We start from the raw sequence: 27357 nt of genomic DNA, 5'->3' as shown, positions 1-27357 counted from the left end.
TACAGTATACTTATTCTGATCTGTTGATCTGTAAATGCATGCATCGGATGCTGTTTTCCATTTTTCTATCCATGCAGATGTGAAAATGTGTGTATGATCTGATTTTGAGCACAGATAAAATGGTTTTGAGGCAATTGTTTGACTTTGCCAATAGAGTCAGAGGTTCTCTGAATGTAGTTTGAAGATTTGGTTTTGTGTTTACGGTTTTGAGAAAGTGGGTGATGGTTTTGAGATGCTTCATCAATTCAGAAAACTGTAAAATAATAAATATACAATACATCATAGTGCCCTAACTTTATTTCATACAATTGATATTCTAAACCATATTGACCAAAATCTACTGCAAACTCTTAACAATACAATGTTATTATTTGTATAACTATTATTATGTATTTTATTTTTATTTATTTGTATTAAATTGTGTATTTGAAAGACATTTGGATTTGGATTACAGAGGCAAAAAAAAACATTGCTGTCAAAAATATAGAATGTTAATGAAGCGGAAAATGGGATGGAGATGTGTGTGTGTGTGTGTATATATATCCATCCTATTTTCCTCTTCCTTAACTTTTTTTTATACTGTGTGTGTGTGTGTGTGTGTGTGTGTGTGCGCGTGAGAACATCATTTACAGAAATAATTAGATTCTTTATTGTCAATGTACAAACATCCAAAAATCACAATAAAAAAACACAATTTAAAAAAAAATAATAATAATACAGAACAGAAATGAAAGGGAAAAAATGTGTAGTTCTCTTACGAGAGGTTCTCTCGTACTGCGTAATATCTTACGCTATGGGGAAATCTCTTTTCTGCGAGATACTGAAGCCAGAAATTATCCTTAATTCTGGAATAATGTAAAACGCGTTGCGGCAGCACGCAGAGATAGGCAAGACGACTCGCGTGCCTATTGGCTGCCCTGCGGCAACTGCAGCAGCCAATCGAGAGAGGCCCCGTCATGACGCCGCCGCAACACACACTCTCATTGCCTAAAAGAGCCGGCCGTCTTTTTCAAGATGCCCTTTTCCTGCCTGGGTGAGGATCCCGCAGCTCTCACGCTCGCTGACGGCGGCTGCCTTCGCTGCGAGCTACTGCTTACGGCGACTCTGAGGACTCGCCTGGCATCCTTCTCTGAGCCTGCACCTCCGCCCGCCGCGGGGCCGCGCCGTAAAAGCGCCATGCTCAACGGGTCCCGGAACCTCCCCCAACCCGCAATAGCTTGCCGGTGTGCCTGCCTGTTTCACCTGCTTCGCTAGAGTCTCTTCCTGATGTACAGCAGCCGCTGTCTGCCGCCGCTTCCGTCGTGGATATCGACCAAGAAGCTGCGTCTGTGGGGGATGATACCTGCTCTCCCTCTGTTCAAGAGAGGGAGGTCAGGAGCGGACGGTCCCGGGGCTAGTTTTCTTTACGTTACAAGAAAGCTACCCCGCCCCTGCACCCCATTCACGCGTCACTCACCGGTGAAAGGAGAAAAGAGAGTGTTTTTAAAAGAGAGTAACCTCCATTTCTCACACATTTCTCAGTCCCCTCTGAAGTTCAGGCCACTGGAAATATCAATATTGCAGCGAACGAGCCTGTTATAATACACGCACGCATTCGTTCGTTCATTTATTTATTTATATAGCACCTTACAGACTACCACCGTAGTTCCAAAGTGCTGTACATTGCGATAAAACCAACAGGACAGGAAAACAAGACATACAACATCCATGTACAAAAGTGCTAAAAAGCCAAAGAATACAGATAAGGTTTTAAACGGTCCTTAAAAACATTAAGATTCAAGGAGGATCTAACATCCAGTGGTAGATTATTCCACAATCTAGGACCAGCAACAGCGAAAGCACGATCACCTTTCATTTTAAGACGCACACGGGGAATGGTTAAGAGAAACTTGTTTGCTGATCTTAGTCTTACACCTGCGCTATAGGGCTTGATGAGCTCAGCCAAGTATTCTGGCACCATTCCATGTAGTGCTTTAATCTTATACTGTATCCTAAATTGTATTGGTAGCCAACCTAACACAGATAGAAGAGGAGTAACATGGTCTGTTTTCCCAGCATTCATCAACAGCCTTGCAGCAGCATTTTGTACTAGCTGCAAGCGGGCAATGTGCGTTTGACAGGTACCAACATAAAGTGCACTACAATAATCTAGACGTGAAAAAATATACGAAAAAATACACGCCTGCAAACAAACGCCGAAGCAAAATATGATGACGCTCTCTCTCCCTTTGCTCGTGCCGCGCAAACTGCGCCGTTCGCAAGGGATGTCAGAACGGACGGTCACTGGGCTAGTTTTCTTTACGTTACAAGAAAGCTACCTCGCCCTCGCGCCCCATTCGCTTGCGTCGCCGGCGAAAGGAGGAAAGAGAGTTTTTAGTCCCGCCGAGGCCAAACACCGTTTCTAAAAAAACAAAAAGTTTTCCTAGCCCGCCTAGGAAGGCGACAGTGTTCAAGTCCCGCTGTGGCCAGACTTCCACCAAAACTTCTCGCTCGTTCAGTTCCAGGAAAGGTGACTGTTCCAGTGTATTTTGCAGTAAACAAGCCGGAACCACAGCCCGCTTGCCTGCACACAAACGCCGCTTCTACGGCGACCCAGATAAATCACATAAAGGGTGTATTTCCTGGTATTCCGGCCACAGCCGATGGTGTTATGAATGTAGTAAAAATGCCCACAGCCCAGTGCTCATTCCTACACACAAGCACAGCCCGCCACGCAGGGCTCGCGCTCATAAAATCGACCCATGTCGATTGTGCATTAAATTCTGCATCTCACGGTTTCTGTAAAAGCAAAACCAGCACACATTCAATCTGCCCAGGCAGACGGTGTTTTCAGTGTAGTAAATGTGCCCGATGTCCCTCGCCCACATTCACTCACAGACATGACAAGCCCCACGAAGCTCGCCCCGCTCGCTCTCTCTCAGCAAGCCGCCATAAGAGAGTTGAGCGCGGGCAGACTGCCCGCTGTGATATGTTACAGCACACCAAAGCTCTCCGGCCGCCACTATGTCACGGCCAGAGCCCAGATCTCATTTAACCCCTAGCTATTCATGCACATGCGTGGGCAGCGCTTCCCGGGGTATCAGAGTGGGTGCTGAACATTATAAAAAGAGGCTATTCGCTACAGTTCGCTCGAGGCCCCGCTGTTGTGTGGCGGCGCGTATCGAAAGTACGGTAGAAAAGGAAGTAGCACATCTACTTTGAACCGAAATTGCGAAACTGTTGAGCAAAGGGGCCATAGAGCTTTTATCTCAAGCTCAGAGCAAAGGGGGGCTGTACAGCAGACATTTTCTGGTACCGGAAAAAGACAGGGGTCTCAGACCCATACTAGATCTAAGACAGCTGAACAAAGCGCTTGTGAAACACCAGTTCAGAATGCTCACAACCAGAAAAATCCTCACGCAGATTCGCAGAGGAGACTGGTTTATGTCGATAGATCTGAAGGACGCTATTTCCAAATACAAATAGTGTCACGTCACAGGTGACATTTGAGATTCGCCTTCGAGGGCCAGGCTTATCAATACACAGTCCTGCCGTTCGGCTTGTCCCTGGCACCCCGTACATTCACGATGTGCATGGACGCAGCGCTCGCACCCCTGTAACTTCAGTATCTCGCGGAAAAGAGATTTCCCAATAGCGTAAGTAAGATATTACGCAGTACTCGTTCCCTCTCTAGAGAGAACAGAGGTTTTGTTAGTAACCGAGTATGTTTTCTTATGTCTCATTAGAACTACAGAAACGCGACCCGATCTGGCAAACTTGCATAGTGTGGTTATAGCCGATATTGAGCTGCAAAGTGAATCCAGAAGTGCCTTTCACCCTGTTACAACTTGATGAACCACTGATACGATTTTGGAAACATTATTTTAAGGTAAAAAATGTTCCTTAGTGTTGCTTTAAGAGATATAATACATTCATTGTATAGTCAAGAAATGAAGAATATGTTGCTAGTTTGATGAAATGAACGGCTGCGTTCTAAAAAGAAACAGAAAAGACATGAGATTTGTGCATCATTTCTACACAGTTTCTATTTAATCTCTTTATAGACCATCTCTTACCTCAAATCTGCCCTCATCATTAGAAACTGAGAAAGACAAACACAAATATCTGATTAAAGTCATATGAAATGAGTTTTAAATTAACTTTACACATTCACACAGAATATGAACTCTGCAATATAAAATACATATTTGATATTGAACATCATAATATACTCACAGTTGGGTTTCCCACTGTTAATGCTTTTCCGTCTCACTAGTGTCTCTTTAATCTTTGGTTGATTCGGTTGTATCATATTCTCTTTGCTTAACATTTTTCTCTTTCTTTCTTGTTTTGTCCTTCTTTTGCAGTTTGTGATGGTCCGGATATAATCCTGCCATGCATTAAATGTGTTTGTTTTTCCAAACATCTATTGAAAACAATATAGATAATGTGAGTAAAATGTTACATTTGTTAGTGATCATTCTTATACAATAGAGATTTATCTTTCAGTTTCACTATAATTCTTAATACTGTATAGACCCCTTCAATGTTTGTAAACATCGAACGTCTAGGTTGGGTGCGCGCGCAGCATGGGGTCAGAAAAATGGTGCGGCTAATAGACTGGCATATTGTGTCAAAGGTATGCACTGTTGCCATCACAGGAACGGGAACAGAACCATAATAAACTTGTTTTAGCTAATGGCGATTGTCTGCCTGATTAGAGTCCTGCACGGGTTTGGTTCAAATTCACTCAAACGGGTGAAAAATATCCAACTGTGTCGGGTCGGCCACGGGGGAAACACGGGTCTAAACACGGGTTTAAAACAATCACATGCAAACGTAAAAATATATTCATATTTTTAGGAACACGTCTACAAAAATATGCCTGTATTTCAAGTTGATAAAATAATTTAAAATCCACATCAGTTTATTTGCCCATGCGCCACGCCCTCCCAGGATCTTTCACTTTTAAAAATGCATCATAACCGCGCGCGCGATCTGCTTGCAGTCGTCGAGATGGATGCTGAGGAGTTGAAGAATAGCTAGTGGAGATTTTAAAGTTGTCGACAGTCATCAAAAATCAAGTCCAGTGTGTTTTTTTATATAATAAACGGGCAGACTGGGACAATGCTACGATCAAAGATGCTCGTGTTTAGTGTTATTGACAGTTATTGTGACAACAACGGTATAGTTAAGCCCTGGTAAGTAAACAAATGTTTTCTGTAAACTGAAGACTGGTTTAATAGTTAGGTGAAGTTCGATATCTGCATTAATTGTGACCTGTGTCATGCTACTTAGCAGATAGCAGTATCTATCTGAACCATAGACTGTAAAAAAATAGATCTGAACAGATGTCGTCTATTTTTTTTTTTAAACGGATGAGATCCTGCAGGAACCCTGAAAAACTTGACTCCACAACTGGTGTGATTTTCACAGTCCACGACGCAACAAGTAGGCATTTTTTCTTGACGAGAAATTCTCTGGTTAACACGCAATTCAATGGGATGGAATGAACTTTCTGACCCCGACATGCGCACTGCGAACTTAGAATTTTCCAGTGACGTCGACCGTGAAGGGGTCTATACAGTCACTAACATCACAGCTCAAAATTAGATAGACGTGTGCAATTACCTTGAGATGAGCTGAAAGAGAGAATCTCCACTGCTTACTGTGACTCTGGAGGTTGAGATATGTGATATTTATAGTCCACACTTCACTGTTGGCGCTGAATATGACCAACATGCTTTACATTCATAACCTTTTAAACAAACTGACATGCAGAAGCTCACGCCTCTTTTGGCACGGAGTGTGAGGTTGGACAGACTGGTTCCTGTTTGCACAATGGTTTTATAAAAAATAAAAAAATTCACAAAAATGTGTATTGTTCCCTAAGTACATACTGACATTGTCTATATTGTGAATGGCCAAATTTCATAAATTGCTTCTTATACAGTCACTATTTACACTACAATCACCTTCTGCTTCTCGTTTTTATATTGTCTCTGCAGTATTTTATTATTTGGATTCAGCTCCTGAATCTGTGCCGCTGCGCCCTCAATCCACTGCTCGTTTTTCTCTTATCAGCTCGCGCACCACCACAGCTGTTTCTATATTTCATTTAATATTCCACTAATAAGATACATTTACTTCATAGACAGCCTTCTTTTTTATCCAAATTATACTTTCTGTATAATTTTCCATGTTTCTTTGTCTGGACACAAGTGTAAACGCTGCCTGGTGTCAGTTGTTGGTATCAGAGCATTTTTACGAGTATGAGTACGAGTACATGAGCTCAGTATTGGTATCGGTGCATCCCTAACTATAGTTGTTGCGTATCCTCAGGCTTTTTTAAGTGGGTATGCAGAAATCCTTGGCCTTTCCTAGTGGGTATACAGCATATACCTGCGTATCACGTAGACTACACCACTGCTAACCATCATTATTGCTCTAGAAAGTTTCCTTTTTATTGTTCATGGATGGATGTGTTTGAGATATAAAATGCAGAATAAAAACAACACTGTCTGTTGGATATCAGATGTTAAATATAGCCAAAGTTCATCGGAGTTGTAGAAACTTGATGGCGTGTCTGATTAAAACACGAGACAAATACCAGTCCTTTGCTCTCTTTTATTTTCAGTTCAAGATGATTAAGTCTTGGGTAATTCACATGAAGTTCATGGATTCACATGGAGCAGATTCACACGTTGTAAATGGACAGATGTTAACAGATGGACAGGATGGATTGGATGTACAAGATGGTTTTAAGTCATTAACGCATCTTAAGGAAAGGACTCAAAGGACATGGTCGGGTCTCCATTCCAACACCCACACCTCACCAATGAAAAGAAACAAAGGAAGGAAGTGACCTTAACCAGGGGGTGTATGGGTAATGTAGGGTACTAGATTTAGTTGTGTAGTTTACTTGGAATTGTGGGATATGTAGTACATATATATATGGGGGGAAAAAAGAAATAAAATTAAAGAAAATGGCCAAATTCACAACACTGTCTGGAAGCCGAGTCCTGTTTATGAGTAAATGTCACGCACTCCTCTGGTTATTTCTATAGCACTTTATTTGTACAGCAACAACATTTTCCACGAACAATGAACAGATGCAGAGAACAGGCCATGACATGCTGCATATTTCATGGTAAGGAAAACACGATTCATGGAACATAAAGTCATAAATGCAAGTATCTATTTTCTTAGGAGATCGTGGAAATTTGCTTCATATGAGACATCCGCTTACTTTTCTACTAACCGAAGAAACATGACAGATTTCTGGGCCTCTGGTAAGAACTTATGCACTTCAAATTTGACAGTTTTGTTTCTAAATGTATCAAACACAATGAAATGCATTAGAAAAAAGCAGGGTTTACAAAGTTGAATTGACTTGCAATAAAAGCTACACACCCATGAGTACACAAAACCAAAACTAGGATGTTCAAACCTTTAATAAAATATTAAAATCTTTCATAAATATGAAAGCAGCTGCTGGGCTGAAGCAGCAGGACTTGACTTTCATAATGCTTTCTAAAAAATAATAGCAAAATATTTTTGGATGATTACTATGAAACACTCAGATAATGTTATGGATCTTGAGCTCATATATTTTTGTCATAATACAGACAGACAACAATATGAAATTGAATATGATTAATGTAATGAAAAAATATGCACGTTGCTACTGTCTGCACTATTTCTGTCACACAGGTTGAAGCAGAGAGGATGCAGGATCTACTTGCAGCAGCTAAACTTTATTTTCAAAGAACATAAAAGAAACCAAACACTCAGAAAATACACTCTTGACATGAAACAGAACAGCCTAACATAGCGCAACGACGACAGACACCAGACAGGACAAAACAAAGGGCTAACAGAGACTTAAAGAAACAAGACTAACAAGAAAATGAATTAACACAGCTGAACTGAAACAGACACAATCAGAAACCATAACAAAGGAGTGGCGGGAAACACAACAAATGAAATCAGGAGCCAATCAAAATACAAACTGAAGCCATAACAAACAAACTCAAATCGTGACAGGTTTGCCTATTATAGTCTCAGCCAAACAATTGTTGAAAGGTCAGAAATGTTTTGATCTGTTATGTTTTTCATGCTTAAAGACACGCCTACTGTAATTGTGCTCAGCAGTTTCATAATGGTTATACAATAGGCTACTCTCTTGATTTTCCAGTTCCTGTTATTCATGCTTTATTTCCTGTTATAAGATACACTGTAACTGAGATTTACATGCAAAAGAGTTTTGTGTGAACTGAACTAAAAATAAATGTTTTTGTAATATCTGTTGAGTAACAAATGAACTCAAACCACACTAAAACCATAATAACTCTTTGTGTTTCATAATCGTTTTGCTTTAGAAACTTCATTGAAAAACTTTTGAAACCCTAAAACAAATTAAATACAAACATTATGAGAAGGATATTTTTGGACAGTATTTCATAAATCAGGGTCAATGAACAGGCGGTTTCAGCATCAATTATTTCAAAACTAAATTGAATGCAAATACTATCGACGATTAACAACCTCGTAGCTCACAGTAGGATTGTGTTTCTAAGTTATCATTAAAGTGGAGAATATTCAGTTACTGACGTCACCGTGACGTGAGCAGCAGATCCTCAGATCCTACAGAGCTTCAGGAGCTTCAGGTTGTGAGGTGGAGCTGTGGATCAAACCTGATGTCCAGCACTTCTTACAGATGCTCAGTTAGACTGAGATCTGAGGTATTCAGAGGCCAGAGCAACAGCATTGTGTGAAGTGGATCTTTCAGCATAGAGATAAACATAGAGACATCTGATAAAGCACCACACACACACACACACACACACACACACACACTGATCAGCAACATGATGAAGAGTTCAAAGTGTTTCCCCGGCCTCCTAAATTCACTAGATTCCTCATCTTCATGTCAGGTCTATATTTCTCCTCTGTCTCTGATCTGAACTGAAGCTTTTGAGTTTGCAGTGAAAATCTAGTTGCAGCATCTAGTGGTCAAACACAGTAACACACTTTCATCTTCCATGTCTCGAATTACAGTTTTTAGTTACTTTTTATACAATCGCTTGAACACATTTCTCAGTACTTTGGTCAGTCAGTCTCTGTGAGCTAAACTGAGGATCATTTATTATCGCTTTGGCACAAAATCATTTAAATTACATTCTTAATATAATGGATAAGACAAATTTGCCATGTTTTCACAGTAAAAAAAAAGCATGTTTTTTTTCTAAATATAGTACAGTAAATATCAGTATAATGCAAAAATGTTTTAAAATGTAAAAATAAATTATTATGTTTTATATATTGTGATGAGTGTTCAAAAAAAAGTAAATGCAAGAAAAACCCTTTATCCTTACAGGCTTCATTTTATAATGCAACATATTAATCTTTTTTATTATTTATTTCTTTAGGGGTAAATTATAACTTGGACATGGTCTTAAGAGGTTTTTTTTTATTATTATTCATTCACAAACTAGTCATTGTTTCAGTTGCAAACTTGCATTTCTTGTTTTTCATAACATAAATCTATTTGATATATGATGCTACATTAATATTAACCAGTATACGCAGTCATTGACTATCTATATGAACAAAAAAAAACGTATGTTTATGCTTTAGTTAATAATGTGTGAAATCAGTTTCTCTGATAAAAACCACATCTCTTCATCTCTTTATAGGCGCTAATAATTAATCTAAGGAAATTTTTAGTAATGTTTTAATTTCATCACAATATTGAGGCTGATCAGAATGTAAATTTGCTCCGGGAACTCACTATATGTAAAAGTTGCAGTGAAGTAAAGTGTAAAGCAGACATGTCTAAAGTGTGATATGATGATCATATGTTGCTGTAATACTGAATATCTCCAGTAGAGAGAGACACTGATCCACTGAACTGTGTGTCTCTAAACCTCTAAAGCTCCACTTCTCCTGTCTTCATGTGTTTGTTCAGTCAGAGCTCAGATGCTCATCTCTCATAATATCTCAGATATCATCCTCTTCTTCTGGACAGGACATTTGTGGAAGAGAGTTTGTCTGAGATCATACATGCACAGGTTTAAGACTAGAGAGACACGCTGGACTTTAGTGCAAATGCTTGGGAGTTTCAGAGTGAAATTTTCTTATTGTTCCATAAATAAACACCTATTTCATTAAAATGTCAATGAATATGGGTAATGAAACACTAATCTTTACTGACTGGTGATTTTTCAGAACAACCCAGTAAAATGTCTTCTATAATCGTTCTCGATATCATCAGAGAGCTTGTGTCAGTCATAACAGATTCATACAGGAGTGTGTTTGTGTGTTATGTGCTGCTGAAATTTAGCCTGAACATGTTCCTCTTTTCACTCTTTACTCACTCTGACTCATCTTTGTCCATCAAGAGTGAGTGCAACATGAAAATAAACTCAAACAAGCGTTTGTCACGAAACTGCTCCAAGACACGGACGTGAGATCCAAATGCAGCTTTATTTTAAGGCGTAATCCAGAATCGTAATCAAACACAAGCAGAGGGTCAAGCACAGGAAGGCAGTCCAAACAAACAAACAAATAAATAAGCAAACAAACAAAACAGGCAGGGGTCAGAGGCACAAGAGTAATCCGCGGAACAGGCGAGTAATCCACGGAACAGGCAAGAAATATTAATGCATTAATGCAATTATCTAATCAACCAATCACATGGCAGTTGCTTCAATGCATTTAGGGGTGTGGTCCTGGTCAAGACAATCTCCTGAACTCCAAACTGAATGTCAGAATGGGAAAGAAAGGTGATTTAAGCAATTTTGAGCGTGGCATGGTTGTTGGTGCCAGACGGGCCGGTCTGAGTATTTCACAATCTGCTCAGTTACTGGGATTTTCACACACAACCATTTTTAGGGTTTACAAAGAATGGTGTGAAAGGGAAAAACATCCAGTATGCGGCAGTCCTGTGGGCGAAAATGCCTTGACCTAGAGGTCAGAGGAGAATGGGCCGACTGATTCAAGCTGATAGAAGAGCAACTTTGACTGAAATAACCACTCGTTACAACCGAGGTATGCAGCAAAGCATTTGTGAAGCCACAACACACACAACCTTGAGGCGGATGGGCTACAACAGCAGAAGACCCCACCGGGTACCACTCATCTCCACTACAAATAGGAAAAAGAGGCTACAATTTGCACGAGCTCACCAAAATTGGACAGTTGAAGACTGGAAAAATGTTGCCTGGTCTGATGAGTCTCGATTTCTGTTGAGACATTCAGATGGTAGAGTCAGAATTTGGCGTAAACAGAATGAGAACATGGATCCATCATGCCTTGTTACCACTGTGCAGGCTGGTGGTGGTGGTGTAATGGTGTGGGGGATGTTTTCTTGGCACACTTTAGGCCCCTTAGTGCCAATTGGGCATCGTTTAAATGCCACGGCCTACCTGAGCATTGTTTCTGACCATGTCCATCCCTTTATGACCACCATGTACCCATCCTCTGATGGCTACTTCCAGCAGGATAATGCACCATGTCACAAAGCTCGAATCATTTCAAATTGGTTTCTTGAACATGACATTGAGTTCACTGTACTAAAATGGCCCCCACAGTCACCAGATCTCAACCCAATAGAGCATCTTTGGGATGTGGTGGAACGGGAGCTTCGTGCCCTGGATGTGCATCCCACAAATCTCCATCAACTGCAAGATGCTATCCTATCAATATGGGCCAACATTTCTAAAGAATGCTTTCAGCACCTTGTTGAATCAATGCCACGTAGAATTAAGGCAGTTCTGAAGGCGAAAGGGGGTCAAACACATTATTAGTATGGTGTTCCTAATAATCCTTTAGGTGAGTGTATATATATATATATATATATATATATAATTTTTGAAATTCAAAATTCAAAAATTAATCTCTGAGAATTATTGTGAATGTGCAACACAGATTTTCAATACAGTTTCATTATAATCCAAACGTCAATGTTTGTCAATGTCAAAAAAAAAAAAAGTACAATACAAAATTGTATAATTGTATAGAGAAATAGGGATTTATATAGGCTACCTACTGTATTTATGAGATCAGGCTCATTTATGAGAAACAGCGCATGGGGAATTCCAGCCGTTTCAGTTTCATTACCAGCGTTTTGGCAGATTTGTCACAAAATCCGCTTGTCTTCCCAAACGTAGATAATAATAAAATGACTCAAATGTAGGGTGACCAAACGTCCTGTTTTCCCAGGACATGTCCTATTTTCACGTCCTGTCCTGGCCGTCCTGGCTGTTTTTTATAAAGTGATGAATGTCCTGGTTTTCATTATTTGGTTGAATAATTACTTGGTATTCATCATTGGTCTGTCACTGCTCGTCAATGTGAGAATATTTGAAATGACCAATCAAATAAAAGTAGGCGGACTTTACGTTCACAGAATTTTAGCAGCGTGACTCAACGCTTCAGGTTACGGTCAAGTGCGAGTTAAGATGTAAGTAGCTAACAGCGAAAAAAAAAGCTGAAATGTAAATTCACAGATGATTTACAGAGAAAATTCCCGTGTTTTCGTTTCGGTCGGGATCGTGTAAAGCAGAATGCATGAACGGCAAAGCTGGCACGTACGTGTCAGTGTCAAATAAAGGTGCTCGCGACCTAGAAGCCCACATAAAGAAAGTTTAGGCTACAAGAGAACATCAGGAGGATTGACATTGTTTTTTTTTTACTGAAATAATAGATTTTTTATTTTAGTAGTAGATTTTTAACCTATGGCCATGAAAAGAAATAGTGTCATGTAAAAGGTGTAACAAGCTAAACTTTTTTTTTTTAATAGTGTTACGTCTTCCCCTTAATCTAGGGGTAAATAGGGAACGACGAACAAAAAAAGTGGAGAGACTTTGAGAATCTCCTGCTCTCCAGTCCCAGAGTCACAGAAAAATGAATAAAACAAGTTTATTTTCTCATGGCGTGTCTGCCTTTTTATTTAACGTCAGCAGGCGTTATAAGAAGAAAAATATTAAGTAGAGAAACATATTACAAAATGAATCCAAACAAAAGTATTACCTCGGGAGGAGGGCCCAAGTCAAAAGTAAACAAAACAATACCTCTAACTAAAAAGGGAATAACATTAACTTACCTATTCAAAAAAAAAAAATCAAAACAAAACAACATATCTTCCCTCACAAAGTTAAGGGTATCCTCCACCCTACGTTACCCATAAAAACTTAACTAATCATAAATAACAAAAGCTACAGAGGCACGTTCTCACACACATTGTGAACATACACCACAGAGAGCAAACAGCTCGTCTGGACTTGGAGAGCGGAACAATCTCAAACGCCGCGCTCTCTCTCTCCTTCCTCAGCGCTCTCTCTGCTGTTTTATATTAGACTCCTCAGGACATGCACCAATCAGTGCGCGGGCAGCGCTCACAGGTAACGAGCACAGGTGGTAGCCCTTAATCCTATTAATCAGAGACTCATAAGAAGAGAGACAGAGAGAGAGAGAGAGAGAGAGAAGAAACATATGCACATAACACTCTTGACATAATAGTCACACAATGAATACGTCCTTGGACGTAACAATAGTATTCTATTGTTGCGGGCCAAACGTTGAATGGAAAAGATGTATTATTTTATGTATTAAAGTACAATAACATAGTTGCAAGGTTGTGAATGCATTTGTCAAGTATTTTTTGATGCACTCACCCCCCCCCCCCCCCCCCCCCAAACCACGCACCCACCCCTTAACCGCGCCTCGCCAAACCACGCCCCCGTCCATCAACCACACCCCCATCCTCTTTTCTGAAAACTAAAATATGGTCACCCTACTCAAATGAGTGAGTAGTTACACTGTGTTTACAAGGTTGGCTATACAATGTAACGAGTGGAAATAAGGTTTGGCTCCTTTAAGAGCTGCACGCTCCCTGTTAAAGGAACACTCTACCGTTTTTTTGAAATAGGGCTTTCAGGTGTTGTGTGATATCTCTGCGCCCAAGTAGCAGTGCTTCACCTGTGCTTCCCCCTAATATAGTCCCAAGTCAATCTCTGCCTAGGAAATAACCTAGTGTTAATCTGCATCGCTATTTGTACTGGTTGTGAATACGCAGGCCACAAGAAGTAATTAGGTGGGTTTTTTAAAAAAAAAAATGTTTTATCCCTTTTACTCAGGACATGCTAGCTGGCAACAAAGGATTCCATTCATTGTGCTAAGCTAAGCTAGCGCCGACCCTGTCAAACTAAAACAATGCATGCACTGAGACAAAAATGCATTTGCCCACCTATCTAAATGTAGGAAAGAAGGTGAATAAGCCCTATTTCAAAAAACGGTGGAGTGTTCCTTTAAACTGTGTGCGCGCCTCAAGCACACAATGTATGTGGGTTATTTCTGTTTGATGCTCAGTTTTTATTTATATTGTTGATTCAGTAACGCTGTGAACGGTAGAGTGTGTGACAGACAGTTCCTCGAGTTCCACTGGAGATTAAAGTGTGTGTTGTGAAAAGCCAATCGCCTCTGAGAGTTTGTCTGGCCTCTGATAACTCAAATACTGAGCTATCTTTCCATATTTCCCTCCAGACACAGCGCGTTACAACAAGTTAACAGTTCATTCCTTTACAGTAACTTACATCTGAAAGTGTGTGTGTGTCTGTTTCAGCTGTTGCTCTACTGAAGTTACTTGTTTAACCTGCAGTGGCGGAGCCAGAGGGGGGTCCGGGGTGGCACTGGACACCCCTGACATGCGATTGGCCACCCCGGGTGCCACCCCAAAATTTTATTTGCTACTGGCAGTTGCTGATGCTGATTTAAAAAAATAAAATAAAATAAAAATTACGTTCGCCGGCAGCGCGGCGCGCGCGCAGTTTTCAAACGGACGAGCAGAGTTGCAAGATACTGAACTTCACTGAATAAGAAAACATCATATTTGAAGTAAGTTTTTAAGGTTTAGCATCAGGGGGGTTTGCTCCGAATACATTAGGCCTAATACACGCATACAGTAGGCTACCTTGCCGTGTGTACGTTACAGTATACAAATGTTCTAGCTAATGTGAGGATAGGAGATCAAAACGCAGGCAAAGAAGAGCAGAAACAAGCGATATCATAATGCGATAGGACTGAAGCTTTATGGGTGTAGGGTGTTGATGGACTCGATCTAACGTTACGATGTTTTGATCATCATTAAATCTGATCTAGATGTAGTCTTTGATAAAAATGCGATTTTTTTTATAAAAAAGACGCACGAAGCTAGAATAAAACAGTTTTTTTTTTTTTTTTTTAAAGCACTGTTCGTTCTTTTGGTATGTTCAGATATTCATACAACAAAATATTCTGGGGTGCCATGAAATTGTGAAAATTAACAAAAACACCTCTTTTTATATACTGGAAAGAGTTAAGATAAAAATATTTTTAATAAGCACAAACATAGTCCAGTCATTTTATGAAAAAAGGTTGAACAAATTGCAACAGAAGCAAACTCAAATAATTTTGTATCCTCAATATGTCCTGAGTAAGGAAAAAAAGTCCAGAAGAATCCCATTAGGGGAAAGTTTTGAAAACTGTTTCTGGGGGTTCACTTTTTATTTTACCTGCCTTTTGTCTTCTGCATTCTCCTTACCATTGTCTCCTGTTCTTCCCTCAGACTCGTCCCCCAGAAACAGTCCCACAGACCCAGCCTCAAACCCATTCTCTTAATAATTAATAAAGGCTGGTTTCTAAAGTACTTCTTCCTGCCTCTATGTATTAATGTTCATGAGTAGCCTGTTCCATTCAGACCTTAACATTAAGTATTTTACTGTTATGTGTCAACAAGATTCAACAAGACATTTTCACCCGGCTAGACCCAATGTTTAGATCTGTTGTGGTATTTATGCAAATTAGCACATACATAATTAGATTATGCACCATTTGTCCATGTTAACAAACAATTAAAAAAAAACTTGTAATACATTTTTTGTTTGTCTTGATGTAAGTAATCAACTCAGTAATTTTCATGGTGATATCTAAAGGTTACAATTTTTACCCTATTCATGTGAGAGAAAGAATGAATAGGCGTATTAATAGGCTATATTTGGGTCTTTTTCGAAACTTTCCCCTAATGGGATTCTTCGGGACTTGTTTTTCCTTACTCAGGACATATTGAGGATACAAAATCAGTTGAGTTTGCTTCTGTTGCAATTTGTTCAAGGTTGACCCCCATTTTGGCTTAAAATGACTGGACTAACAGGCAGATCAGATGCAAACAGACCCCAGCCCTTGCATCACCACTGGCTAGTCAGAGTCAGTGTGGTCAGACTTCAGGACCAGCAACAGCTCAGAGCATCTACCAGACACAGGCAGTCAATCACATACCCAATTCAGGAATTTAAGTTGAGAAGATTTTGCCAGATTAAAAGGATGAAAAAATGAACACAAAAAAATAATTATAAATTAAATAATTATAATTAGAAAGATGTTCAACACTTATAGACACAAACAGAGTGACCCAATTCCTTCCATAAGCTTTTCCACTGTCTGTCTGTCTGTCTGTGTGTGTGTGTGTGCGCGTGTGTGTGTGTGTGTGTGTGTACTGTGTACCCCCGCAAGTAGCAGTGGCCACCCCCTGGCCACCCCATGTATAAAACTCTAGTTCCGCCACTGTTAACCTGTGATTCTTTTCTTCCCGGTCTCTTTATCTTTTCTTCTTTTACTTTATTAATGATCATGTATTATGTGTAAACTATTCTAGATTCATTATGTTGGATGTGTGTGTGTGTGTGTGTGTCAGTGTGTCACATCAAAATTGCAGGCTTTCTAATAAAAATCAGTGTTTTTTGTTATTGTTGCTGATCATTGACTGTTGAAGATCTATTTCTGTTATGTATTTTAAGTGAAAAGGATTTGATGGATAAAGATTCAGACGAACACTGATCACAGATCACTCCTCACACACCATTGATCTGCTATAAGAGAGTCCGCATTCAGCTCTAGGATCAGAGATATGAACATTCATAATAACATGTATGAGGATCTGTATCATATTCCTGTAGTTCTGATCAACGTCAGTGTATCGACCTTTCAACTCAAACTCATTTTCATTTCCACTCTAAATCCTCTGCTGTGTTGAGTGTGAGAGTGTGTTTAGTTGCACAGAGACACATCTGAGAATGGTTTCATAGATTTTATTTGAATAACAAGTGTTTCTGCATCTCCAGGATTCAGTTTTAATGCAAACTGTGAGGAAACAGAACATTTAAACAGTTTAACAGTAAATCCTTTTCATTTTCAAAACATGTACATTTATAACACTATACTTTATTAAATTTGCATCAAATTACAAGAAACTAGTTAACGTTGGGAGGGTATTTCTTTCTACTGACTGGCTTTATCAATCTCTCTCTATTAATATATATATATTTTTTTTTAATTATATTTCTGAAAGCTGTGAAAACACTATTGTGGAGTTTCTTTTGCTATTTGAGCAAATCAGAATACAACAAAAAATAAAAATTAAATGTAGTATTTACAGAAGCTTACCCAACTATAACGACTTATGCTTCTGAGAAATGTGGAAGTGTAACAAAAAGGGTCAATGGTGTGTATAATTATGAACCGGTCACACTAAATGCGTCTCTATAGCACACATTGTTTATTGTGCTATTTATACACGAAAATTAGTTTGAATGTGTCTTATACGTTTGGTTAGGATTAGTGATTTGTGGGGTGCGTGTGTATTACATGCAATAAAGTACATATCATATGCGCGCGAAAAACAAATTCATGCTTTTGTAGTTTACATGGAGACAATAATGGAATCATTATCAAAAACTTGCTCTTTGAAACCTGTTTTTAAAAGTTTACATTTTCATTTTGTCATTTTTAAGTGTGTACCTACCAAAAGAGTTTACAAGAAATGATTTTATTTTTAGTGTAATCAGTGAATGTTCAAACATGAGGAGAAATGTGAATAAGGTAAATATTTCTCTGAAACTTTGACAAGTTAATTTGACTTGTCAGAACAACTTCCAGTTAAATGTATCATGTAAAAGCATGTTATGAGTGATGAGTCGAAATGAATTTCACCATATTCTGGTTACTTTTGATTACGTACTTTTTTTCTACGTAAAGCCCGTAAAGCAGTGTCTGATGCTGTGGGTGTTTAATCCATCAGGGCGACACACAGCAATCCCGGTAAATTACTGTTGCAATAAAATAAAATAATAAAAGCTGCAAGACGTGTCTTAAATGTCAAAATGATCATCTAGCGCATATTTAAACAGATAAACTAGCTTACTGTAAACAGTACAGAGTAATCTCGTCATCTCCATAAGAACTTTATGATTACATCAGCGCGATCTGATTCATACGTGATCATACCGGTAATCTACAGAGCACTGGCAATTAACCGGTAATGTTACAACTTCCCTTACTGGTACACACTTGATCTCCTAGTGGTAATTTACCATAAAGACTGTGTGTGTGAAGGGGTTAAAGTGACGTGTTTTCACACTCAGATTCAACAGCTCTGTGTGTTTGTGACTGTGAATGTTCTGCTGGTGCCATCAGTGTCATGTTGATGTCAGTCTTCATTAAATATAGCTCACATCCTCAGACCGCACAGATTTGATCAAAGGAGCTTTTGATGTTCATAACCATTACTGAGTTGCAACCTTACAAATTCAACAATGTCAGTGGAAAAAATGAGTGAATATCTCAGCATATTTTCATATTTCCATAAACTGCACAGACATGAGAAGTGTGTCGGTCAGCGGTGTCCAGTTCTGCTGATGAAGGATCAGTCATGCAGTGTTCATCTCCACACCTCAACACACGGGTTTCTCATTATGAAGAGCTTGATTCGCTGGTTTAGGTGTGTTTGATTAGGATTGGTTAAGCTGTGTTTTGAAAATGTGTCTTTTCTAGTTCTTAGGAATTAGATGTGGAGAGATGTGAATATATAACTTTTAGTATTATATAATAATATAATAACAGTGCCTTGAACTTGATCTTTCTTGATATTACATTATTATTATAATATCCCTATGCAGAGATGGGCATAAATACATGGAAATGCATTTAAAATACAAATACAAAATACTGTAGGAAAAAATGTATTTAAATACAAATACAGTATTTTGAAAATACACAAAATACATGTGAAATTGACCATCCAGTGCAGTATAGGTCACAGTGAATGAAGAAACTACACAGGCCTACTGACTTATCATTCCTTATCACATCTTTCTTTCTTTCTTTCTTTCTTTCTTTCTTTCTTTCTTTCTTTCTTTCTTTCTTTCTTTCTTTCTTTCTTTCTTTCTTTCTTTCTTCCTTCCTTCCTTCCTTCCTTCCTTCCTTTCTTTCTTCCTTTCTTTCTTTCTTTCTGGCAATTACAAATAAACTTATCCATCTCTTATTTGCTGCCCTCACCATATGGATTTAAGTAGGGCTTAATCTCCCTGTGATTGTTTTGGGCTATTGAGCCTGGTTTAGGGGAAACTTTTGGGCAAACCACAATTCACCAAATTGCACAATAAATCAAACAGTGGAGAAAACAGTGATGTCATCACCTCAATCCGGGTCTCATCCAATAGTATAATAAGCTCTGAATATACAAGTATACTATACAAAACATTTCAACATTTCTGTTGTGCTGCATTATTCAGTCGAAACTCATTTACCTCGCTTGCTGATTTTGATAAAATATATTCAAATTTACACATTTGGCAGACACTTTTATCCAAAGCGACTTACATTGCATTTCAATCTACACATTTACATTCTTATCAGTTCTTGCTATCCCTGAGAATTGAACCCATGAAACCCATCGTACCACTCTACTGTTTGAGCTACAGGAAAGCTTATTAACACACACAACCAGCAGTTTCTGTCAGGTTACAATCAAGATTACTGTAAAACTCAGATTCAGGTCAGATGTGTTCAGGAAAGGCTGTCCTATATTCATGCAGTCCAAACATGTACTATATAAATATAAAATCCATTCATACACATTCATCTTATATACAGTAACAGTGCATGTCTTATGAACTTATTATTTGTTGAAAAAGGAACATGATGGAGAATATTTATCAGGCTAGATGAATCACACTGCTGCTTTCTGAAAGGAGAAACACAGAAATATAACACAAAGATCAATATAACATCAGATTTCTGCTTCAGTTTCTCTCTATTTCTCTGTATTTGTGTGTGTCTTACCATTTCTGTGACTAAAACATCACAATGAATCGGTGAATCATGAGAAACTGTGAATGAAGAACACAAACATCAGATTATAGCAATTCCTCAAACAGCGACAATTAATAAATCAGTGTCACTGATGGAAAGATCTGCCAAAAGCTTACAGTTGTGGATATACATCTACTTACAAGTTGTAGAATCTCAAAATGTGAGTATTTTTAATGAAATTAATAAGAATAAGCTTAACAGACCTTAACTTAATTTCACGTGTGCTGCTAAAAGATGGTTTAATATATATGGTGAAATAAACAAAATAACTATATAAACTCATGACCACAACTGTAATTTGCTTCTTGCTTTTCCAATATAGAGTTAATGAAAATTCATAGTTTAGAATTGATTTTACACATTTTAGACACCCAGAGAAAATTAAAACTGTTGATGATGAAATATGACAGTTTGATATTAAACATCATAAATACTCACAGTTTGGTTTTCCGCTATTAATGCTGCTTTGTCTGACTAGACTCGGCGTCTTTTTCTGTTTTGGCTCATTAGATTGTAACGTTTTGTCCTTTTGGTTCCCCATTCTTCTCTTTCTCTGTTGTCATGTGTAATTATTCTGTAGTTTGTGAAGCTCCATACATGTCCTCCCATGCTGTAATTTCTCATATATTTTGAGAATATTATTATCTGTTCAAAAGAATACAGTAGTTCAGTTCAGAGTGAAGTTTGACATTATTTAAAGCTGCAGTCCGTAGTTTTTCCTCTGTCGCCATCTCTGTTCGAAATCTGCAATTGCAGTTATTTGCGGAATTATGAACTTTACGAGCGTTGTGCATCGGCATGAAACAGCGCGGATGAATCCAATGTTTTGAGGAGAATGAGCGGCTGTCAGTCGCCGCGCCGGTGTGGATACGGGCATTCACAATCACAGAATATACTTTTTGGAAGTATGACCAATATTAGAATTTTCAACGGAAAATGACGTCTGAACAAGCATAACATCCACTTTTGGGGGAAAAAAAGCATTGCAGTAAATCGTGCTGATTAAATCTAACGATCGCTTATCATATCATGTCAAACCGTGCATATCATAGAAGAGCAGTTATTTGGTGCAATCATAGTGCTATGAAATAAACGGTGTATGAACTGTTATGCATAATATATATATATATATATCACATACATATACATTCTTTCACTTTCTTTCTGGCAATTACAAATAAACTTATGCATCTCTTATTTGCTGCCCTCCCCAATTATTTATAGGGGTTTAAGTAGGACTTAATCTCCCTGTGATTGATTTGGGCTGTAGAGCCTGGTTTAGGAGAAACTTTTGGCCAAACCACAATGCACCAATGTTCTCATTTACCACCATTAATATAATATACACTGCTCAAAAAAATAAAGGGAACACTTTTTAATCAGAGAATAGCATCAAGTCAGTTAAACTCCTGGGATATTGATCTGGTCAGTTAAGTAACAGAGGGGGTTGGTAATCAGTTTCAGCTGCTTTAGTGTTAATGAAATAAACAGCAGGTGCACTAGATGGGCAACAGTGAGACAACCCCCAAAACAGGAATGGTTTTACAGGTGGAGGCCACTGACATTTTTTCCCTACTCATCTTTTTGGACTGTTTTTCACCAGTTTTGCATTTGGCTAGGGTCAGTGTCACTACTGGTAGCATGAGGCGATACCTGGACCCTACAGAGGTTGCGCAGGCAGTCCAGCTCCTTCAGGATGGCTCCTCAATACGTGCCATTGCCAGAAGGTTTGCTGTGTCTCCCAGCACAGTCTCAAGAGCATGGAGGAGATTCCAGGAAGACAGACAGCTACTCTAGGAGAGCTGGACAGGGCCGTAGAAGGTCCTTAACCCATCAGCAGGACCGGTATCTGCTCCTTTGTGCGAGGAGGAACATGATGAGCACTGCCAGAACCCTACAAAATGACCTCCAGCAGGCCACTGGTGTGAATGTCTCTGACCAAACAATCAGAAACAGACTACATGAGGGTGGCCTGAGGGCCCGACGTCTTCTAGTGGGCCCTGTGCTCACTGCCCAGCACCAGGGAGCTCGATTGGCATTTCCCATTGAACACCAGAATTGGCAGGTCCGCCACTGGTGCCCTGTGGTTTTCACAAATGAGAGCAGGTTCACCCTGAGCACGTGACAGACAGGAAAGGGTCTGGAGAAGCCGTGGAGAATGTTATGCTGCCTGTAACATCGTTCAGCATGACCGGTTTGGTGGTGGGTCAGTGAGGGTCTGGGGAGGCATATCCATGGAGGGACGCACAGACCTCTGCAGGCTAGACAATGGCACCCTGACTGCCATTAGGTATCGGGATGAAATCCTTGGATCCATTGTCAGACCCTATGCTGGTGCAGTGGGTCCTGGGTTCCTCCAGGTGCACAACAATGCCCGGCCTCATGTGGCGAGAGCATGCAGGCAGTTCCTGGAGGATGAAGGAATGATACCATTGAAGGGCCACCACGCTCACCTGACCTACATCCAATAGAACACCTCAGGGACATTGTGTTTCGGTCCATCTGACATCACCTGGTTGCACCTCAGACTGTCCAGGAGCTCAGTGATGCGCTGGTCCAGATCTGGGAGGAAATACCCCAGGACACCATCCGTCGTCTCAGTAGGAGCATGTCCCGACGTTGTCAGGCATGCATACAAGCACGTGGGGGCCATACAAACTACTGAGTACCATTCTGAGTTGCTGCAATGAAATTTCAGCAAAATTGACAAGCCTGCTGCATAATTTTTTCACTTAGATTTCCGGGGTGTCTTTGAATTCAATCCTCTGTAGGTTGATTATTTTCATTTCCATCAAACAATGTGGCATCCTTTCGTTCATAACACATTACCCAGTCCATATTAGTATAGATATCCAGCATGATTTTTTTCCCCATTGAGATCTGATGTGTTTTCAAAGTGTTCCTTTAATTTTTTTGAGCAGTGTATATATATGTATACATAATATACATAATATAACATAATATAAACATCTTATGACAGGAACATTTTCACTTTACCGATCTGATTCAGATCCAACACTTGACAACGGAGGAGGCGGGTTTGATTTTCTTGGAGTAGAGGTGCATTGCTCTCTCTCATAGCTAGCACAAAATAATATATTTATTTATATTTATTTATACATATTTACCATAATAGCAAAACGAGAAAGGCACAACAAAGGAAACTCCATAACTGTGTAAATTAAGCGAACAAGTGCTCTACTGTTACGTAATTAAACTATTGAAATGTCTTACCTATCTAGTAAAAATAAGCCGTATCTGCGTCCGTTGTGAACCCCTTTAAAACACGAGTTCAGTGACACTGGTGGATTTCCATCTTTCAAAAGCCCTGCCGATGTTGATCCTTGTGTTCGCATGGGCCGGTTGCAGTCTCTTTTTTCTCTAGCCACTCCGAAGTCTTTTGGGTTTTACAACGGGTGAATCTCCAGTTTGTCACTGGTGATTGTCGTTTGAAACATTCTGGATCCGCCATAAGTTTAATTATTTCAAGTGTTGTGAGAAAAGGTTATGAATCTCCACCTCGAACATCCTCACACTCATAGTCTACTAGCCGAGACTCTTCTTTATGTGTACAGATGTGACGTAATGACGCAAAGACACGCTCGAATTTCCCTCAGAAATCCACCAGTACCACTGGAATTAAAAACATTATTACAAGCTTACCGTTTTGAATCGAGCTACGGCAAGCAGAGAGTTTTGAACACTGGCTGGTTATGTTTTTTATTATTATTATTATTTTGGATAATTTTTAACACAGAAAAGTTAAGGACTGCAGCTTTAATGATTGTTGAGCAATGCAGGTTTACATTTCAGTTTCACTATAATAGAGGATTTAAATTAATTAATTAATAAAAATCTCTTTACAAAACAATTAAAGATAAAGTGTTTTAGTTACCTTGTGATGAGCAGAAGAGAGGAGACATCAGTGCAGATCTGAGATCACACAGCTCAGCTTTTATAGTGTGAAGGTTACACTCCTCTTCTGGTGATATAGACTCTCAAGCAGTTTCACTTTCAGTATCAGCATGAGCTATTATAAACACTGGAATGTTTGGGAACTCATGCACAGTCACAGTCATATGTCAAAGTTATTCAAGCCACACACTCTCACCTCAATACTTTCTGTTTTATGCTATACTTTATATTTCTATTCTAAAAGAACATAATCTCTTTTTCTTATCTGAAGTTCCTCCACAGAATATCACTAAAAAAAATTAGTTTCATATCTGTCCATCACAACCTTCATGAAGTCCAGAAAATGATACTTGTTGTATCCAAAATGGTCAATGTTTATGATAATATCTTTATTCATATAATTTATTTTATTAGTTATACCTTATATATTATTATTGTTTTAGATATTGATTTCTTTTATCATATATTGTCTACTATATGCTGTGATATGTTTGATTATTTCTTCTGTGCTGTAAGATTGATGTGTATTTTAATTGACTACGTGGTGCACCTGTATCAAAATATGTCTGTTTCCATCTCTACATAATGGATAAATCTGTTTGACCTTTTCTTATTAGACCAAAAACACAAGCGTTACGTCCCATGTGATTTGTGTTTTGGAGTTCCCTTTCGAACTCACACTCCTCGATGACTCTTTGGGGAACGCCTCGCGTGAACCGGTGTCTGAAACGCTTATCTAATCACGACTAATCCTATAGGCCGGCGACAGCCTATGACGTCATCATCACTAGTGCGACCTGGAAGTATATAAGGGGAGTCTGGTTTTGTCTTTGCGCTTCAACCTGAAACTTTAAATGGTATTCATGGCTATATGAAAAACGTGTGTGGATTTGTGTCTAAGATATTTGACACCTGATGACACACACAGCTTGTGCGTTTACTGTTTGGGCTCAGAGCACGTACGATCAGATCTCGGGGAGCTGATGTGTCACTGTGGGTTTTTCCCTTGAGAAAACTCCGCTCTCGTCTGCTCTCTTCTCGAGGGAACAGGACAGACCAGTCTGTACCAGTCGATTCAGGTCCCGCTCGCACTGAGCAGAGACTGGAGCCGTGGGGTTTCAGAGGGAGCTCGCCGAAGAGTTTGAGAGAGTTGTTAATCTCTCACACCACTCGGAGACTCTCGAGTTTGAGCTGCCGGATGAGCATGTGTTGACACTAACATCCTCTGATCTGACAGCGAGTGCTCTGCTGGATATAAACACAACCAGTCCAAGAGAAAAGGAGATGATGATGAGGATGAAGAGGATTTATAACCCGAACCCCCACAGCCTCCCTGCCCATGGCAGACTTGTTTCTTTCCAGCCATAACGCTCCAGCCCTCATGAGCCTTCCATTCCATTCCTGCCCGATCTATACAATCAGATCGAAAAGGCATGGAAGAACCCATATTCAGCGAGCAAACTACGCTGTGTCGATGCCCCAGTTGACAAGATGTTCACAAACTATCTTTCCATCTTGCATTAGTGCAGAGTTGTAACTAAACCTTGACTGAGAGACTAGATAATCACACTATAATGAGGAGTGCCATCACGGCCTTATTGTACTGGTCTCCACAGATGTTTCTGCTGGAAAGTGCGCGTTTCATTTCGTGCATGTGCATATGAATGCATGTTAATGCGCGACGCGGTTCTTTCCCGAGCTGCAGTTTATAAACAAACACCGTTGTCCTTTGTCGTTTATCAAACATAAATATTCTATAGTTGTATACCATTCTCAATTTTTTGTCAGGCACAAAGTCACAGAGCACATCCCTGGAAGTGGCCGGAGTTAGCAAGCAAGACACAGACAGACTAGAGAGAGATGCACATCAACTTAACTTCACTGTTCTTTGCTGACATCAAACTTTGAGAGGAGAGAACACAAGTCTGCCTGATCACTGTTCCCGCAATGAACTATTATGGTGTTTTTTTTCTCTCTCTCTTTTCGTGACCAGAAGGATAGTTCGGCTTCATTTTCTCATCGATATTGTAAACATTGATTGACGCGCTTTGACATGACGGGGAGGCGGGGCCTTGAGTTAGTAGAGTGCGTATAGGGCTGATCGCCTGTTTCCCCTTTGCCCTGATCCTCTTGCTATTTAGATCTCGTGTTCTTCTCCCATCTGTCGGTTTATTGTTTGTTCGTTCATGCCCGTTACAGACGCCTCTTCATTGTGATTTACCACTGCTTATACCATGGTCTGGGTGAATACTCGATTCTGATTGGCTGCAGGGTGTCCATTAAAAAGTGATAATGTACACCTAGGAAAGGCGTCCCGTCAATTTGCCTGATGACAGTTCTAAATGATTGCGCTGGCTCAAACTCACTGATCAACTGCTGCGGTCGGGTCGCTGTAGCCACGCTTGGCAACGCCTGTATACGGGAGATATTAAATAGTGCGCTCGACTTAATAAATAAAAACCCTCACGATTTTTACTCTAAAACACATTAAAGTATTATTAATTGATTAAATATTTCTTTATTTCGTAAGTGACCATCGTAAGTGACCGTAAGTGATCGTAAGTGACCTTCGAGGTGTCCATTAACAGAAATGAATGGACTCCGCTTCGCGTCGGACGGTTCACGCCTCCGCGTCGTCCATTAATTTCTGTTAATGGACACCTCGTCGGGCATAATCCCTTACTTAATCTTGTCCTGTGTGTGTATGTCAGACGAGAGATATCACCTGTTATCCTGGGTCAAGCCTGCTAGTGTGTGCTGCTGTTTCTGCCAAGTGGAGTCAGTGCTTGTCGTTACCAGTGTACCAGTGTGCACTTTCTGAAAGCAACTACCTGTGCCTTTCACCCCGCCTGTTGCAGCCTGGTCCATCTGAGTTTCTTTATCTGGTTCTGCGTCCGCCTTGACGGCTGGTGACCGGCAGACAGCCTATTTGGAACTTTATCTGCTTTTCAATAAACCTCTGTAACCAGCTTTCACTTTTGGTTCCTTACAAAGGAAAGTAAATATTTGAAAAGGAACTTCCGGTGTATTCCTTAGATTTCCATAATCATTAATGTGGGGGTTTCCTTGCTAAAATACCAAAAGGTTCAACAGGGTTTCCCCAAAGAGTCACACTGCAAACATTTCAGATGATTCATTTCTAAAGTGGTTTCACTCCTTGTTTGGAAAGCAGTGTCAATAGAGTTTGAAGACATATCGCTAAAGATAAACATAATCTTCTTACTTAACTACAAGAGATACACTGCAGAAGCCAGATCAAATCAGGCAAAAACTTCT

The 27357-nt window shown here is 39.6% G+C and overlaps 1 protein-coding gene and 1 long non-coding RNA gene across 2 annotated transcripts; both read right to left on the bottom strand.

Annotated features, from left to right (window-relative positions):
* Window positions 1–625: 625 nt before the first annotated feature.
* Window positions 626–5752, bottom strand: LOC311077270 (uncharacterized protein). The gene is made up of 4 exons (XM_084139104.1): window positions 5611–5752; window positions 4216–4405; window positions 4056–4081; window positions 626–3972 (listed from the first exon to the last, which is right to left on the bottom strand). The coding sequence occupies exons 1-4, from the start codon at window positions 5719–5721 to the stop codon at window positions 3883–3885; spliced, it is 417 nt and encodes a 138-aa protein (XP_083995230.1). The 5' UTR covers window positions 5722–5752; the 3' UTR covers window positions 626–3882.
* Window positions 5753–19019: 13267 nt separating this feature from the next.
* LOC311077273 lies at window positions 19020–24553 on the bottom strand. The gene is made up of 4 exons (XR_014604845.1): window positions 24062–24553; window positions 20605–20811; window positions 20137–20183; window positions 19020–20038 (listed from the first exon to the last, which is right to left on the bottom strand). It is a non-coding gene; the product is annotated as an uncharacterized lncRNA (long non-coding RNA).
* Between the last annotated feature and the right edge of the window lie 2804 nt (window positions 24554–27357).

Source organism: Abramis brama, assembly GCF_963993115.1.
Source record: "Abramis brama genome assembly, contig: SCAFFOLD_47, whole genome shotgun sequence".
In the NCBI taxonomy this organism is placed as follows: domain Eukaryota; kingdom Metazoa; phylum Chordata; class Actinopteri; order Cypriniformes; family Leuciscidae; genus Abramis; species Abramis brama.
Note: the sequence above shows the minus strand (reverse complement) of the source record. Positions and strands in the feature narration are given on the sequence as shown.